This window comes from Sphaerodactylus townsendi, linkage group LG10, assembly GCF_021028975.2.
Source record: "Sphaerodactylus townsendi isolate TG3544 linkage group LG10, MPM_Stown_v2.3, whole genome shotgun sequence".
Taxonomy (NCBI): Eukaryota; Metazoa; Chordata; class Lepidosauria; order Squamata; family Sphaerodactylidae; genus Sphaerodactylus; species Sphaerodactylus townsendi.
In genome coordinates this window covers 69340792-69356592 of record NC_059434.1, presented here as the reverse complement: position 1 = coordinate 69356592, position 15801 = coordinate 69340792, and the positions used below count along the sequence as shown (strand labels likewise).

The following is a 15801-nucleotide window of genomic DNA, read 5'->3' as shown; positions in this document are numbered from 1 at the left end:
ACTATATATTTAAATATATATCACCTGGATGTCTCCCCTCCCCCCCACACACAACCCCCACACCCACACACCCCAAACCTTGCCAAGATGTTTACACCCATTGTATTGTCAGGCTTCATTTTCTTCCCAGACTCATTCAAAATGGTCATCAAAACCCCATATCACTTATTGTAATCAAATGAGCTAGATTCTAATCCAGGGGTGTCAAACTTGCGGCCCTCCAGATGTACATGAACTACAATTCCCATCAGTCCCTCCCAACATTAGCATTGGCTAAACTGGCAAGGGCTGATGGGAATTGTAGTTCATGAACATCTGGAGAGTCACGAGTTTGACACCTGTGTTCTAATCCAATAGCACTTTAGAGGCCAAGGGAACTTAGACTCTTGAAAGCTTATACTTCCAAAATCTCATTGGCTTCCTGGTGCTCCTGGACTCTTCTGCTGCCGACCAGTATAACTACCCTCTTGATGCTAATCAAATGGTATCATTTCCGTGGAATCTGAAACTTGGGATGGGTCTGGAGACAGCTTGGTTTTAATATAGGCTTTCTTCTTGATAAGAGGCTTTATTTCAAAGTTGTGCTTACTGTGATGCTCTGGTCTTGTATAGATGGCAACTGTATCCATATGGTGGATAATGGCATTGTTCAGAAGCTGATGGATTTACTAGACAGGCATGTGGAAGATGGAAATGTCACTGTGCAACATGCGGCACTGAGTGCGCTCCGAAACCTTGCTATTCCTGGTAAGCAACCAGTAAGAATAAGATTCTTATTCTCTGTAGAAATCATAGAATCATAGAGTTGGAAGAGACCCCAAGCGCCATCAAGTCCAACCCCCTGCCTGGCAGGAACACATAATAAAATCACTCCTGACAGATGGCCATCCAGCCTCTCTTAAAAAACCTCCAAAGAAGGAGACTCCACCACACTCCGAGGCAGTGAATTCCACTGTTGAACAGCCCTGACAGTCAGAAAGTTCTTCCTAATGTTTAAGTGGAATCCTTTTTCCTGCACTTGGAATCCATTACTCCGTGTCCTAGTCTCTGAGGCAGCAGAAAACAAGCTTGCTCCCTCTTTGACATGGCATCCCTTCAAATATTTAAACATAGCTATCATGTCCCCCCTTACCCTTCACTTCTCCACATTGAACATGCCGAGCTCCCTAAGTCTCTCTTCGTAAGGGCATGGATGCATGTGGAAGGTAGTCTGACTTCTCTGATGAAGTTCTGGTGCACCAAGCTGTGTAGCTTCAAAGTCATTATCTCTTGGCGCACCTTCTCAACACTAACCTAGAAGCTCCCTGTCATAGTTCAGCCATGAACATGTTGGGAGGTGTGTGGTTTCCGGGCTGCATGGCCGTGTTCTAGCAGCATTCTCTCCTGACGTTTCGCCTGCATCTGTGGCTGGCTTCTTCAGAGAATGCTGCTAGAACACGCCCATACAGCCCGGAAACCACACAGCACCCCAGTGATTCCGGCCGTGAAAGCCTTCGACAATATGTTGGGAGATGCTAGGCATGCCATTGCCTCTCAGCCTTGATTCCCTGTTCATAAATAGTAGGTAAACACTGATCTACTTTGGTGAAATGTTATAAGAATTACTGAGAATAATGTTTGAAGTCTTGTGAAAACTTGAAGGAAATGCTTTGCAAGTAAGAAAATATTGTTGTATTCTAAAATCTGAAACTGTACTATATAAATGTATCACCTGAATTGGAAAGGTAATCAAGTTTGGCCACCAATCTGTGATCCGCTTGCCGTTTGGGCCGTGGTTCTGGATTTTACACTGTATGGAATCAATTCCTGAGAACCTTCATGTTGGTTTGATAAAAAGCAGATTTGATGGCGTGTGCAGAAAATAGCTGAAGAGTTCCTTCACCTACCTTTTCATACTCTATGTATCTTCTGCATTGTTGCCTCTAATAGTTTCTGTTGGACTCTTCTAACTAGAGTTTTGGCTGTGTGAAAAATGCTTGCTTTCAGGGACTTAATTGTATATATTTGTATCTGTGCAGTTACTAGTTATACTTCATATCTTTTTGGACAAAATGCATTAAAACTTCCTTATCTCGCATATTAATTTGTTCAAAATACGAAGATACTGTGAAGTAATGCATATTAATGTTAACATTCCTTTGGCCTTCTTTCCCCCCTTAGCGAAGAGGAAATAGAATGTGGTGATTTTCTTTCTTTTTAAAAAAAGCAACATAAGCTTCTGCGCTCCGAAATCTCTGCCAGAACAAGCAACATCTTGTTAACTGGCATTTAGAATATGGGCTAACTTCTCACTTCTAATTAAAATGCATTATGGAGCAAAGTCTGTCTCCTGCTTCACACGTGGGGGTGGAGAGCCTCACGGGTGGGACAGGTGTGGTTGCCGTGTGCAGCAGAGGAGAGGTCTCGGGAGACCAAATGCACTCCTCTCGGTGTTACAGGCAGGTGCATTATGTGGCCTTTAATATCATAGTTGTGGCATGGAAAGAACAGTCTCCATTCATGCCCACAAAACAGAAACTTTTCTTTCATTAACAGTGTTCACAACACATATTCCTTTTCATATTTTATCTCTGTCTCTCTCTCTGTCTTTCATGCACACATAGAAGGTTTTGCATGCCTCTATGTGGCGGGCTCTTTCACCTTCCCAGATCATACAATGTTCTGTGTAACATGATGACTGAACAAATGTGCCTCTTCTTCTATCCTCCCCCTTTTTGTGGCGCATGGATGACTGAAGTCAAATGCACAAATGCATGTACATACTTGCTGACTTCTACAAAGAGTTTACCCAGAGGGACAGTTAAGTGGGCTAAAAACTCATTCCCACAAGCGGATAGCAAGAATATTCAAAGTGTATAGTAAATATCTGCCTAGTTGAAGTAACAGATGAAGTAACAGTTTAGTAAAACGATCCAGTTGGCTCTTGCAAGAAAGCTAAAGCGATCCAGTCAAATTCTGAATTTGCTTGTGTGAGACCCTGACTAACATATTTGAAAGGGCATTTTAATTGTATATGACTCAAAAATGTTGTATAGATGAACTTAATACAGTCATTCTAAGAGCAAGGATTGGAGACTGATGCATACAGTAATGTATTTGATCACATGACATTTCAGATTCCCATGGCAACCCCTGCCATTGCAGACCAAAAAATCTGCACATTGAGGCCACCCACAGCTCTTGAAACTCAGAGAAACAATGTTTGTGCAACATTGTAAGTTTTAAGAATAACACAGAATGAAATCTCATGAGACTAAGTAGTGAGGTCTAGCATCAGCAGCACCAAGACTCTTGCTTCAGCTAGAGCAGTGGTTCTCAACCTGTGCCTCGCGATCCCTTTGGGGGTCGAACGACCCTTTCACAGGGGTTGCCTAAGACCATCGGAAAACACATATTTCCGATGGTCTTAGGAACTGAGACACAAATAATTTTATGGTTGGGGGTCACCACAACATGAGGAACTGTATTAAGGGGTCGCGGCATTAGGAAGGTTGAGAACAACTGAGCTAGAGTGTAATATGGAATTGACTAAAGAGTTTAGAGCCTCATTGCGGGTAGAGGTACCCAACAACTGTGTTCAACATCGCCAACAGTTCTCTGCCTTAAATGCAGTGATCTGTAAAAGGCCATCTGTCCTTCATCAAATTCTGAAGATTTTAAACCAGGCTAGATTTAGACTTGTCTGCCTCATCTGAGGGTTGCTTGCTTATCCAGACACGAAGCGGAAGTACTGGTATGAGGGTGGAAGTAGTCTAAAACAATGGGAAGGAGAAACAAAGATGGATGGAGGAAGAAAAACGTAGGTGGAGAGGGGTTTACAGCAGTGGTGAGATTCAGCAGGTTTGCACCACCTCGGCAGAACTGGTTGTTAAAATGGTGCTTGTAAACAATCGGTTGTTAAATTATTTGAATCCCACCACTGGTTTAGAGTCAGAACAGAGGGAAGGAAGGCAGACAGAGCTGAAGTAGGGAAGGGGATGGGGTTGCTTGTTATGTGGAATGAACACTTCTGACCTTACCTCAAAAACTTTATGATGAATATATTTCTAGACTGTACCATTTGCAGATAAGACAGTAGCACATTTTCCAATCTCCTCCACACCTCAGTGTACACATACATTCAAATGTTCCCTATCCATAATAGCATACCACCACCAACTTATTTATCCCTGATGTTCTACTTTAGTACATGGAAGGAGGTTGGTTCTTTTTGGGTCTTTTTAACATGAGTAGGGGATGCAAAAATATGGGCTTCCTCTCCCAGTCTGAAGTGGTACAGACAAGAAGGCTGGACCATATCAACAAGATCCACCCAAACATGGACCATATCAACAAGATCCTGGACCATATCAACAAGATCCACCCAAACATCCAATTTACTATGGAGAAAGAAAATGAAGGAAAACTACCATTTTTAGATGTTTTAGTCATCCGCAAACCAAACCAGCAATTGGGACACACAGTATACAGAAAACTTACTCACACAGACAGATATCTACACAAAAACTCCAATCACCATCCAGGGCAAAAAAGGAGCACCATAAAAACCTTGGTACATCGCGCAAACAGAATCTGTGAACCTCACCTCCTACAAGATGAATTGAATCACCTGAACAGGGCTCTACAGGCTAATGGTTACTCTAATACAGAAATCAGAAGGGCTGCAAGACCAAGAACAAGCCACAATAACAAAGATAAAGAGCCATCTAGAGGGAAGGTGTTCTTACCATACATCAAAGGGAACCACTGATCGCATAGGAAAACTGATGAAGAAGCACAACCTACAAACAATCTACAGACCCACTAAGAAAAAAATTCAACAGATGCTCACTGTTCAAGCAAAGGATAAGAGGGATCCTCTAGCTACTGCAGGAGTCCTATCGCATACCATGCAGCGCTGTGGACAAGTCTACATAGGAAATTTCACCAAACGCATATTTGCATTGGTGACACGTATCAAAAGAACACGCGAAGGCACCTCGCAGACTATTTCAGCCAGAAAAATCAGCAATAGCAGAACACATGATAAACCAACCTGGACATAGAATATTATTTGAAAAAACAGAAATTCTGGACCACTCTGAAAGCCACTACGTCAGACTACACAGAGAAGCAATTGACACCCATAAGCACATGGACAATTTTAACAGGAAGGAAGAAACTCTGAAAATGAACAGAACTTGGCTGCCAGTGTTGAAAAATACTAGGGTCAAGACTGTGTCAAAAGAGCTCCACACAAACACAGGATGACCATAGACAAAAGAATCAAAGGCCAGGATACTTCTATTCAGATGCTCCCACCAGTGACCTTGCTATCTACAGGGTTACTCCCAGGCTATAGTCTTCATTGTTACTCATACTTCTATTCAGATGCCCTCAACTATTGACCTGGTTGCCGCCTTTGTTACTCACAGACAAGGTTTCCCCCACCCACCCTGGACACTCCCCACACACCCTGGACAGATATATACTCCACTTGCTTTTCCAACATCAGATCCTCTGAAGATGCCAGCCACAGATGCAGGCGAAACGTCAGGAGAGAATGCTGCTAGAACACGGCCATACAGCCCGGAAACCACACAGCACCCAAGAAGGCTACCATCTCACTCTTTGTATGTGGAGACATGCTTACCCCCATTTCATTTAAAAAACATTTATTCCATCACAAGGAATTCTCTGAAGGCCAGTCAACATGCCTGACTAGATGAACATGCAGAGGAAAATAATGTGATTGAGATTTATTTGTAGTATTCTGGTCATGTTGTGGGAGATGGCGATTTGTTTTGTTTCTCCCTCTCCCTGTTTTTACACATTTAAATCAAGCAAACACCAGCTGTTTCGTTTAATATTTCTCACAATATATAAGGGATAGAAGACCCAGAAAAAGATCTGTGTTAAACCTTTCTTTTTTGCAGCTCTCCTCTGCCGAAACTGAAATTGGAGTGGAATGGCTCATGGCATTCTGTTCTCTAAGCGTTTTCCTCATGTCCCATAGAGTTGATCCCATGATTTGTTTTCAGATTGCTGGAAAAAGCTGTTATGGACTGTCTCAGAAATAGGTCTCTTCATTCAGTATGAGGGTATCACTTCTGCGGTCCTTTTGAGATAACATCAATTCTTTATTCATACAGTTGTAAATAAGGCGAAGATGCTGTCGGCTGGTGTTGCGGAGGCTGTGTTGAAATTTCTCAGATCCGAGATGCCCCCTGTTCAGTTCAAGCTGCTTGGGACGTTAAGAATGTTAATAGATGTGCAAGGTAAAAAACAAACAGTTCCCTGTGTTAAATGATACAGCCTTTGTTCAGTCTTTGATCTGTTGCCAAGTTTTATACATAAGAAAAGAAGATTTTTTAAAAACCCTTTCAATAAATTGAATGCTTATGTAAAGCAAGATAAAAGTGAACAGACTGTTGAAAACCTTGTTTTGTATCTCACATCTATACACAAGTTTGAACACTTGGTTTATTTGTATACCTTAGCAGTCATCAGCCGTGGCACATGATGGAGCTGTATGTTTCAGTTTCAAAGGCCGTTCATGTTGTGCTGCTAGTTCCCAGAATCCCTCCTTCTCTTGAGTAGTGCAGTGAATTTATTAACTGATATTTTAAAAAAATGTCATGCACAGCACAGTGACTGTTCAGGTAATAAACACAGAAAGTAAAAAAAAAACATTTAAAAACTCTCTCCACCTTGGCAGAATTGCTTTCATTGTTATCTTCTTGCACTCTGAAATCTCAAATAATTTCTGTAAAAAGCAGTACAATTGTAAATTTAATTAATGCACAAAGTTATGGAAGCTTTTCTCAGGGTGATACAGTACCTTTGCTTGAGTGTTGAGATTGTTATTTTCATATTTTAAAATAAATTGCCAGCCCTCAACATTGCAAAAGTAATTGTAGAAATAGTTCATATAATAAAAAATAAATAATTATTTGTAATTATTTTTAAGAAATAATTAAAAATAAGATACAAAACAATCATAAATGAAGGCTTCTTTATTATTATCTATTGTTTCCATAGTTTGAAAACCTACATATCAAGATCACAAGATTTCTGAGCAATGATCCAATTATTTCATATTTCCATGCAATTTATTTTGCAAAGTATGGTCTAGAATTCTATATACAACTGAAACATTCGGGTTAACATTGCTGAAGACCCTAACTCACTAGCAATTTCCAGAAAAAATCCTTATACAATAGCTGCCCTTGGTTTAAAGAAACATATACTGAGATCTTAAAGTGATTTGGACAGTTGCTAGAGAACACTCAGATTACCTCAGCCTCCTCTCCAGACAAGTGTATGTGCGTCTCCTGCAACTTCTTGCTCTCTTTTTTACACTGTTTTTGCTGCTTTAAGCATGCTGCAAGACTGTACAGCTCCAGCCCTTCTCTTTTCCTATGACCTACCTGGTCTCAGGTCGAGGATTGCCTGTCAAGTCGTTTGTGTCTGTTTCTGGTGTTTGTACTCTTGAAGGAGAGTTCAAACCATACTCCACTTGTTCCAAAGGGGCTTGAAGTCAATGGACTTAGAAGAATATCACTTTGCTTAGGGTGGCAGTGTTGACGCTGCTCTTACAGAAACCTGTAACTAGCGCCAAATGAATAAGGTTCTGCTCTCCCCCTATATTTTCCAACCAGCGCACTTATAGTTTCCAACATTTTGTCTTTGGAGTTTATGGTGGCTAAACATTTCATATTCCAGAGACAAGTGTTGTGATATATCTTTGTTTCGACGGGAAGCTCATGGTGTGAAACTGAACTAGCTGGATGTTAAATCCAATGTCACAGGGAAGTTTGGTTGCCCACCTGCATGGAGAAAAATGCCCTGCTCCTTTTAACAGAGGCATAATGTTGTGGGAATGGGCCATCAATACATGGCCATTAAACCACTGTTAAACGTAAAAACTTTAGGCTTGTTGCTGAAGTATTTTTAAAGATTTTGAGGAAACTCCCTTCTCTTCTGTTTCACATGGCACACAGAGCCAAAGGGCGGCCATCTTTGTACTATGTTAATGGAGTACAGGGTAAACTGAATCTGTATTAGCCTCCCTCCTGTCTATTTCCATTCTGTGGAAAAGGATGATGTGGAACAGATTGGAGCTCCTTTTAATTCAGAAGCCAGCATCTTAACTGGCACTTATGTTGGGAAGGGATTTTAGGCTGAAATACTCTGCACACTTTTCTGGGAGTAAGCCTCATTTAACTTAACATAGAGGGACTTGCTTCCAACTGACCAGTCAGTTCATATAAGCTTCAGCTGCCACTCCGTGCCATTTGTTCATCTCCTTCATCTAATTTTTCTTGGCAATTTCCCAGCTATTTCGTATATTAAGTGGGTTTCTAAGAAATGAAAGCTGCTGCCAAAAACAACAAACCTTCTTCTTACTGTCTGTAGCAGAAGCGGCTGAGCAGCTGGGGAAAAACGTAAAGTTGGTGGAAAGGCTGGTGGAGTGGTGCGAAGCCAAAGACCATGCAGGTGTGATGGGAGAGTCCAACAGACTACTGTCTGCTCTTATACGACACAGCAAATCAAAAGTGAGCAACTTTTTTTAAAAAAATGAACTAAAATGCATTTACCTGTCCACTGTTTTTGTGAGTGGGATCATTATTGTTCAATTCTACAGGTAGGGAATCAGAGGCAGAGTTTGACCAAAAATGACCCTTTCTGATCATTGTTATAAACTAGAACAGTGTTTCCCAACCTTTTCAACATCATGGTACCCTTGACCTCACTCTTCATATCTCACAGTTCCCTTGCCATCCCCACACCTTCCCCTCCCAGTGCCCCTGCTTGCCACCCGCCCCCCCACCGCACCTTCCACTGCCAGGGTGAAGGGAAACACTGGGGGGGGGGGGCTGTTGACCTTACGGCAGGCCCTGTCTCCTGGGCCAGCTCCATGTCCTTGCTGGCACCAGTGGGAGACACCACAAAAATGAGGGGGGCCAGTAGTGTTTCTGCGGTATCCCTGGGACATGCTCACGGCACCCCAGGGTACCACGGAACCCTGGTTGGGAATCGCTGAACTAGAATCTTATTCAGCCATTATAATACGGTGGATAGATGTGCTAGAGATGCTCGGCCCACATTTTGAGCTGGAAGAGAATAGAAAGTGGATGGTTGTGATGGAAAAGGGACTGGAGAGGTGGTAAGAAGAGAAGGCAGAAGAGCAGATAATCAGTTGACACGAGACACCAAGGAATTGAAGCTGGATCCAAAAACAGTCAAGATCCGAATCTAACTATAGAGCGAAATTTCACTGGGACACAAAATAACATTGAGAAGGCAGTTGATTATAATGTTATAAAAGGGCTTCAAGTAGCAGGATTGATAAAGAACTTTCACAGCAGCTCTGTCATCTCAGGAAAATAAGGATTAATAGACCAACAGGTAACACATGATTCTGTTTTGTCTTATGGATGTAAGGGAAGCAACCCTTTAGAGTGTGTAGGGAGTTTAAATTATATATTTACTGGTTCTAGTGGGTTTTCCGGGCTGTGTGGCCGTGGTCTGGTGGATCTTGTTCCTAATGTTTCACCTGCATCTGTGGCTGGCATCTTCAGAGGTTTATCACAGAGTGAAGTCTGTTACACACTGTCCTGACTTCCCTCTGTGATACACCTCTGAAGATGCTAGCCACAGATGCAGGTGAAACATTAGGAACAAGATCCACCAGACCACGGCCACACAGCCCAGAAAACCCACCAGAACCAGTTGAATCCGGCCGTGAAAGCCTTCGACAATATATATTTGCTGTTTTCTTGCAGCTGATGTGTTGTATTCAAATACAGAAGGGGTTTAGCTCTTCCACAGAAGCTGTTCAACACACTGACAAGCTAGAACACCATGTGAGAAAAGTGAAACTAAATCCGAAGTGGTTCTTCCTTATCCTCTACAGTGTATGAACTGCTCTTTGGAACCAGCCTCTTGCTTTACTGCCTCAGCTGTTGCGCACACTTTGTGGAATAGGACTACTGTGTCTTTTTGCTCACATTCAATAGAGTGTATTTTAGTGTACTGGTCAATTTTGTTTGTGTGTAGTGTATTGCAATCTTCGCTCAGTCCTGCGATACTTAATTTTACTTTATTTTAAAAGGATGTAATTAGGACCATTGTTCAGAGTGGCGGCATTAAGCACTTAGTTACCATGGCAACTAGCGAACATGTAATAATGCAGAACGAAGCTCTCGTCGCTTTGGCGCTAATAGCCGCTTTAGAATTAGGTGAGTATCCCAATAGTTTGTGCTTCTTGGTTTTTTTTTTTCAGGATGAATTACATATAGCATCTGGGCAAGTTTATGTGATTCTATATGCCTAGTGAAATAATGGAAGGGATGTGTGCCTTCACACAAGCAGCAGAAAATAGAATTTGTCACTATTGTGACAGAAGGCAAACGTGGCAAATGCCCATTTGCCCTTTCAGAATAGCTGCCATTTGCTTGATGGCAAGGTTAGGAAGATCCATTAGACCAGCAGTGATGCTTTTATCTCAGAGGAAGACCTCTTTATGCTGAAGGAAATAATCTCTACTACCCTGTTTCCCCGAATATAAGACATCCCCTAAAAATAAGACATAGTAGAGGTTTTGCTGAAGTGTGAAATATAAGGCATCCCCCGAAAGTAAGACGTGGCAAAGTTTTTGTTTGGAAGCATGCCCGACGAACAGAACACAGAAAAATAAGACATCCCCTGAAAATAAGACATAGCACATCTTTGGGAGCAAAAATTAATATAAGACACTGTCTTATATTCGGGGAAACACGGTAGCAGAATAGATTATCAAGCTTCCTTAACGGGTCAGGCCTCCCTAAGTCATTTTTCCAGAAACAGTAGGGATGGTTTTTGTCTCCTACCCTCATTCTTTTTTTTTTTGGGGGGGGGGGGTCCCCCTATGTTCCCCAAGAGCAGAAATTTCAGGGCGTATTTTGGGTTGCAGTAGAAAGGGGTGGTGATGGAGAAATCATGTTCCACTGAGGGAAATGATTCTATGACTGGATATTTTTGGATCCAATCTACCTTTGGAAGAGTGCTCTGGAGAGAAGTGGTGGAGAGAAGGCATCTAACTCTTTGCCCACCAAACTATTTCTGACTCCCTTGTGATCTTCTCCAGCAGCTTAGCCCCCAACCCCCCTCCCCCAAATTTCAAAAACGTGTTTTCAAAGGCAGACACGCACTTTGAATCGCAAGCCAATAGCTGTTGTCTCTTACCCATTCTCCCCACACTGTTTGTAAATGAATTATTTCATAATTTTAAATGTTTCTAAAAGTTTAAATGTTTTAATTTTTTAATGGTTGCTGCTCTGTAGACCCTGGTCAGGTTGCAAGGTTATTTATTTCAAACATAAAATGTTTTAAATAAATAAGAACCATTCTGCACCAAGTTTGGTTGACCCATTTCATGAACACACCTTCATTTCGACAAAAATCCAGCACCCTCTCAAAGTTAATGAGTAATTTCAGAGCCTGTGTTAAATGTACGGAAGTTAACCTGTTTTTCCTTCTCCATCATCAATGGAAAAAAAGCTTACATTTGTCCCTAATCCCTCATATGCCCACTCCAGTACAACTGTGGGTCATTTGATTAAAACATTTAAACTTTTAGAAACATTTAAAATTATAAAGGAGGTATTGAAATATAAAGGTTCAGTACGGTAAGTAGGGCATAAGTTAAGGCTCTCCGGCCAGCTCTTTGGGAGTATAAGGCAAAAATGCTGTCATAGCTCATGAACAATGTAGGCAGTGGGTTCCTCATGAAGATTTACAGCTTCCATTTGCTTGGATTCACAGCCACAGCAGAAAAGGATCTTGAAAGTGCCCAGCTAGTGCAAATTCTACACAGGCTGCTGTCAGATGAAAGGAGTGCGCCAGAAATCAAGTATAATTCCATGGTCCTGATTTGTGCTCTTATGGGATCCGGTGAGTGGTGTGTTTTTTTAAGACTGTGCCCTTTACCATGCTGTAAAAACAGAAGGGCACTAGCCTGTGCATGAGGATATAACTTTTAGTAGTGTGTGAGGAGACCTTCTTTCTTGCTGAATGAAAGGGGTGGCTTCAGCTTAGTGGCTAAGTCCAGATGCTGTCTCTCAAATCGAGCTAAAGTCAGCTGATGTTGGAAACACTGGGATTTAGTTGCAACCAGCTTTTGGAACTTCTAGTCTTCACACCTGCTCAGAAGGCAATAAACCTGCATCTCCGACAGTAGGTAGATGTCCCTGACCTCTCCTACAGTCAGTGTGTCTGGTTAGACTCAGACTCCTGTTCCATCAGCACATGAAGCAGAAATGTGCTGAATGGTATCATCAGTCAAGATAAGTGTTGTCTGCTCTGAATGGCAGTGGCTCTCCATGTTCACAAGCAGTGGTCTTTCACATCATCAGTACTTGAATCTTTAACTGGAGATGATGGGAATTGAACTTGGGACATTTGGCAGGCAAAAAAACCATACCGTCATGGAGCCACAGCTCTAGGCAACCTGCTGTCATCTTTACCATAGGGACCTAGAACTAAATCCCTCCTAAAATTAGTGCTCACAGCTTCCATATGCACCAGGAACTGCACCCAGCTCTGTTGCTGATAACTATTACTTTAACTATTCCTTGTGGCCATAGATAGCTTTGTGGCAACCCCAGAGAGTTGACACATTTTAGTGTGTTTTTTTTCAGCCTCAACTGACCTTTATTAGGCATACTCACAAGAAATAAAACAAAGTACAAAACAGAGCAAAAAATCTACAGGTTCTTAAAACAGTACTTGAAACCAGGACAAATCACACTGGGCCGGAGACAAAGAGGCAATCAAGCTTCCATTATGATCTTATCTTGATCAACTCTATCAAAAATTCAGCTGTTTTTCCAGTTATCTCACAGTCACTATTATTCAGCAGTTGTATAGCCTTTATATACTCAGAACAACCTACTTTTTCCCTAGTGCCAGGGCGAGTACGGAAAGTCTAGGTCCGTGGTGGCGAACCTTTGGCACTCCAGATGTTATGGACTACAATTCCCGTTAGCTCCTGCCAGCATGATCAATTGGCCATGCTGGCAGGGGCTGATGGGAATTGTAGTCCATAACATCTGGAGTGTCAAAGGTTCGCCACCACTGGTCTAGGTAATGCATACCTCAGACAAGAATACATAATGTGCCCAAAAGTCTCAACCCAGTATGCACAAGTTCTATCTTGAAGCGGGATGTTCAACTGCCGGCCCTTGAGAATGGCCGAGGAGAATACATTGTGTCTAGCTCTAGTAATGATCCATCTCTACCTGGTCTCAGGTAGTTGGGATAAATATTTAGCTGCTAATTTCAGGGTAAATTCCTAGCTGCACTCCACAGCAACTGGTATTCCTGGTCTAATAACCTCCTTTTCAAGGATTGCCATATTTCATTTGCTGAGTGCCTATAGATTCTGAGAGACCTAGAGAAGATATTTTGGCCTCTATAGTTGTATGCTGTACAGAGAATTAAAATTCACTGCATACACATTGGAGCAGCAAGAAAATAGTTCTTAGCATTGTGGTTTACAGTAAATTATCTTTAAAGGTATAAGTTGGAGGGAGAAGGGGAAGTATAATTGTTTTTCTCCAGACAACGTCCTAAATAGGATATGCTGAAAAGCCGGTTTCCCTGAAACAGATGTGGTTCATCTTTGTGGGTATTCTGTGCAGTCTCACATTGGGAATGGGCATGTGCAGGCCAGCCACAGTAAAGGATTCTTCTATAGAGTAAGGGGAAGTTACGTCTCTTGTTGCCTTTACCATGATGAGTTAGAAGCCTTCCTCTTCCAACAGAGTCCTTATTAATAGAGGATAATAGGAAATGTAAATGTGTACGTAACTTGAAGAATGAAGGGAGAAACAGGGCTTTCATAGTCATCACAATCCTTACTCTGTCTTCAGTGTGAAGGGAGAGAAAAGCCCAAAACAGCAGCAGCTAAACTAATCCAGTTTGCCATCGGAGCCTATCAATACCCCAGAAGGAACACCTGCTCTAGATATCTAAGCTGCCCTGGAAGGAGGAAGCATGTGTTTTCCACAGCAGAATGGCCCGGAGCAGAAAGGCAGTTTCCATTACATTCTCCAGTAGCTGAGAAGGTCTTTGGCCCTAGTTTTTTTTTTGTTTCGTTTAACAGTCACCCAGGAGGAAGCTGGAATGTGCTGGCTGATTGGAAGCAGGTGAACAGGGAATTTTGGGAGGGAAACAAGTGTCACAAAGTTTGCAACAAGGAAAACGTCTCTCTGCAGGCAGCCGTTGATTAGAAACAGCTCTGTTGTTTAGGAAGCCATTTGTGGATTTCCGTGCCACTGCTGGTACCTAAGTAAGTCCCAGTGGAATAGATTGTGTTTACCTAGAGTTTGCTTCTACACAGTGGTGCTCGCTGCTACTGTCTGAAACAGCTTTTCCTCCCACAAACCCTGGCCATTAAATTATGTAACTTAGGGCTGTATTATCAGAATTCAGGATGTACTAAAAAACAAAACAAATATTTGAGCATTCATGCACCTGTGTGTTTTTCCCATTCGTCCTTCGTTGGCGCAGTGCCTATTTGCCACAATCTACACTAAGAAAAGATGTGAGAAGCCTGCATGAATTGTACCAACTGCAGCAAAACTCCGTGTATGAATTTCACCCTTGCCCCCAATACCTGTTCAGCATCCTTTTTATTAATGTACTGAATAATTAAGAGATGTTAAAGAATGTGTCACTGACATGAGTCTTTCAGCTGCTTTCTCGGAGGCGTTATAAAGGAGGGAGGAGCTGCTTGCGTTCTGCACAAAGAAAAAAATCTGTACAGCAAGCAGGAAAGATGGTCTGCTAGCACTTCCCAACGCAAAGGGGAAAGTCCACTAAAATCTTTTTTGGCATACAGATGGGATGTCTTCGCTCCCCACCCCCCGGCATTCCTACCACAGCAACTGGTGTTACTTTTTGAAATTCCCTGTTGCTGAATCAGGTGACTCTAAAGCCTGACTCTAAACTTCATTCATCCCTTTGGGACATGACCTATCTTTAGCACTCATGCCTACTGCCTCTACAAAAATCACATTTCATTCACTTAGGTGAGGCTAACATACATGGATAATTCTTAAGATTCTGGGAGGGCCAAATGAATACGGTATAGCCTTGTTCCTCTGTCACAGCAAACCCCAAAAGGAGACTTGTTGATATTATTAATCTCCGACTCGGTCGCATGTCAGTCTCTTGCAGAAAAATCAAACAGAAGGCCAGTGGCACGATGCTCCTCAATTTTGGTGTAAGCTTTCATGAGTCAGAGATAACTTCATTAGATGCATGTGAGGTCTGACTCGCAAAAGCTTGTGGTAGATTAAAAGGTTAGTTTTTAAGGAGCCGCCTGAACTTTAAAAAAAAACATATTTTGTGATGCCTTAATGCAGTGGTTCTCAACCTTCCCAATTCCGTGACCCTTTAATACAGTTCCTCATGTTGTGGTGACCCCCAGCCTGAACATTTATCCATTTTACAGATGGAGGACACTGATGCAGAGAGTCTTAGGCGACCCGTGAAAGGGTCATTCGACCCCCAAAGGATGATGATGGTGACTAAAGATTAGCTATTGGTTTTGAAACTTTGCCAGTGTCAGAAAACCAACATTCTCCTCAGAAACTCTTAAGAATGTGTTGGTTTTGTAGTTTACCCCATTCTGTTAGCTACACTGGCTCCCAAAGAGTTCTAAAATGTATAGAAGTCAAACAAATACAAATACAAAACCTTTAATGGCATATAAAGAGTGGTAAAATACAGATTATGTTAAAACCAATTGACTAAAATTTACACAAAGGTTTC

General features: G+C 42.0%; 1 protein-coding gene across 4 annotated transcripts in view; it reads left to right on the top strand.

Moving 5' to 3' along the window:
• Positions 1 to 15801, top strand: part of RAP1GDS1 (Rap1 GTPase-GDP dissociation stimulator 1) — a 101790-nt gene that overhangs the window by 84189 nt on the left and 1800 nt on the right. For 3 of the 4 annotated variants that reach the window (XM_048509161.1, XM_048509163.1, XM_048509164.1), the window contains 5 exons: positions 613 to 747; positions 6132 to 6257; positions 8398 to 8537; positions 10097 to 10223; positions 11788 to 11916. In XM_048509161.1, the coding sequence (XP_048365118.1) occupies positions 613 to 747; positions 6132 to 6257; positions 8398 to 8537; positions 10097 to 10223; positions 11788 to 11916 (657 nt within the window). The remainder of the gene's footprint in view (positions 1 to 612; positions 748 to 6131; positions 6258 to 8397; positions 8538 to 10096; positions 10224 to 11787; positions 11917 to 15801) is intronic. The other variant, XM_048509162.1, reaches the window with a different exon arrangement.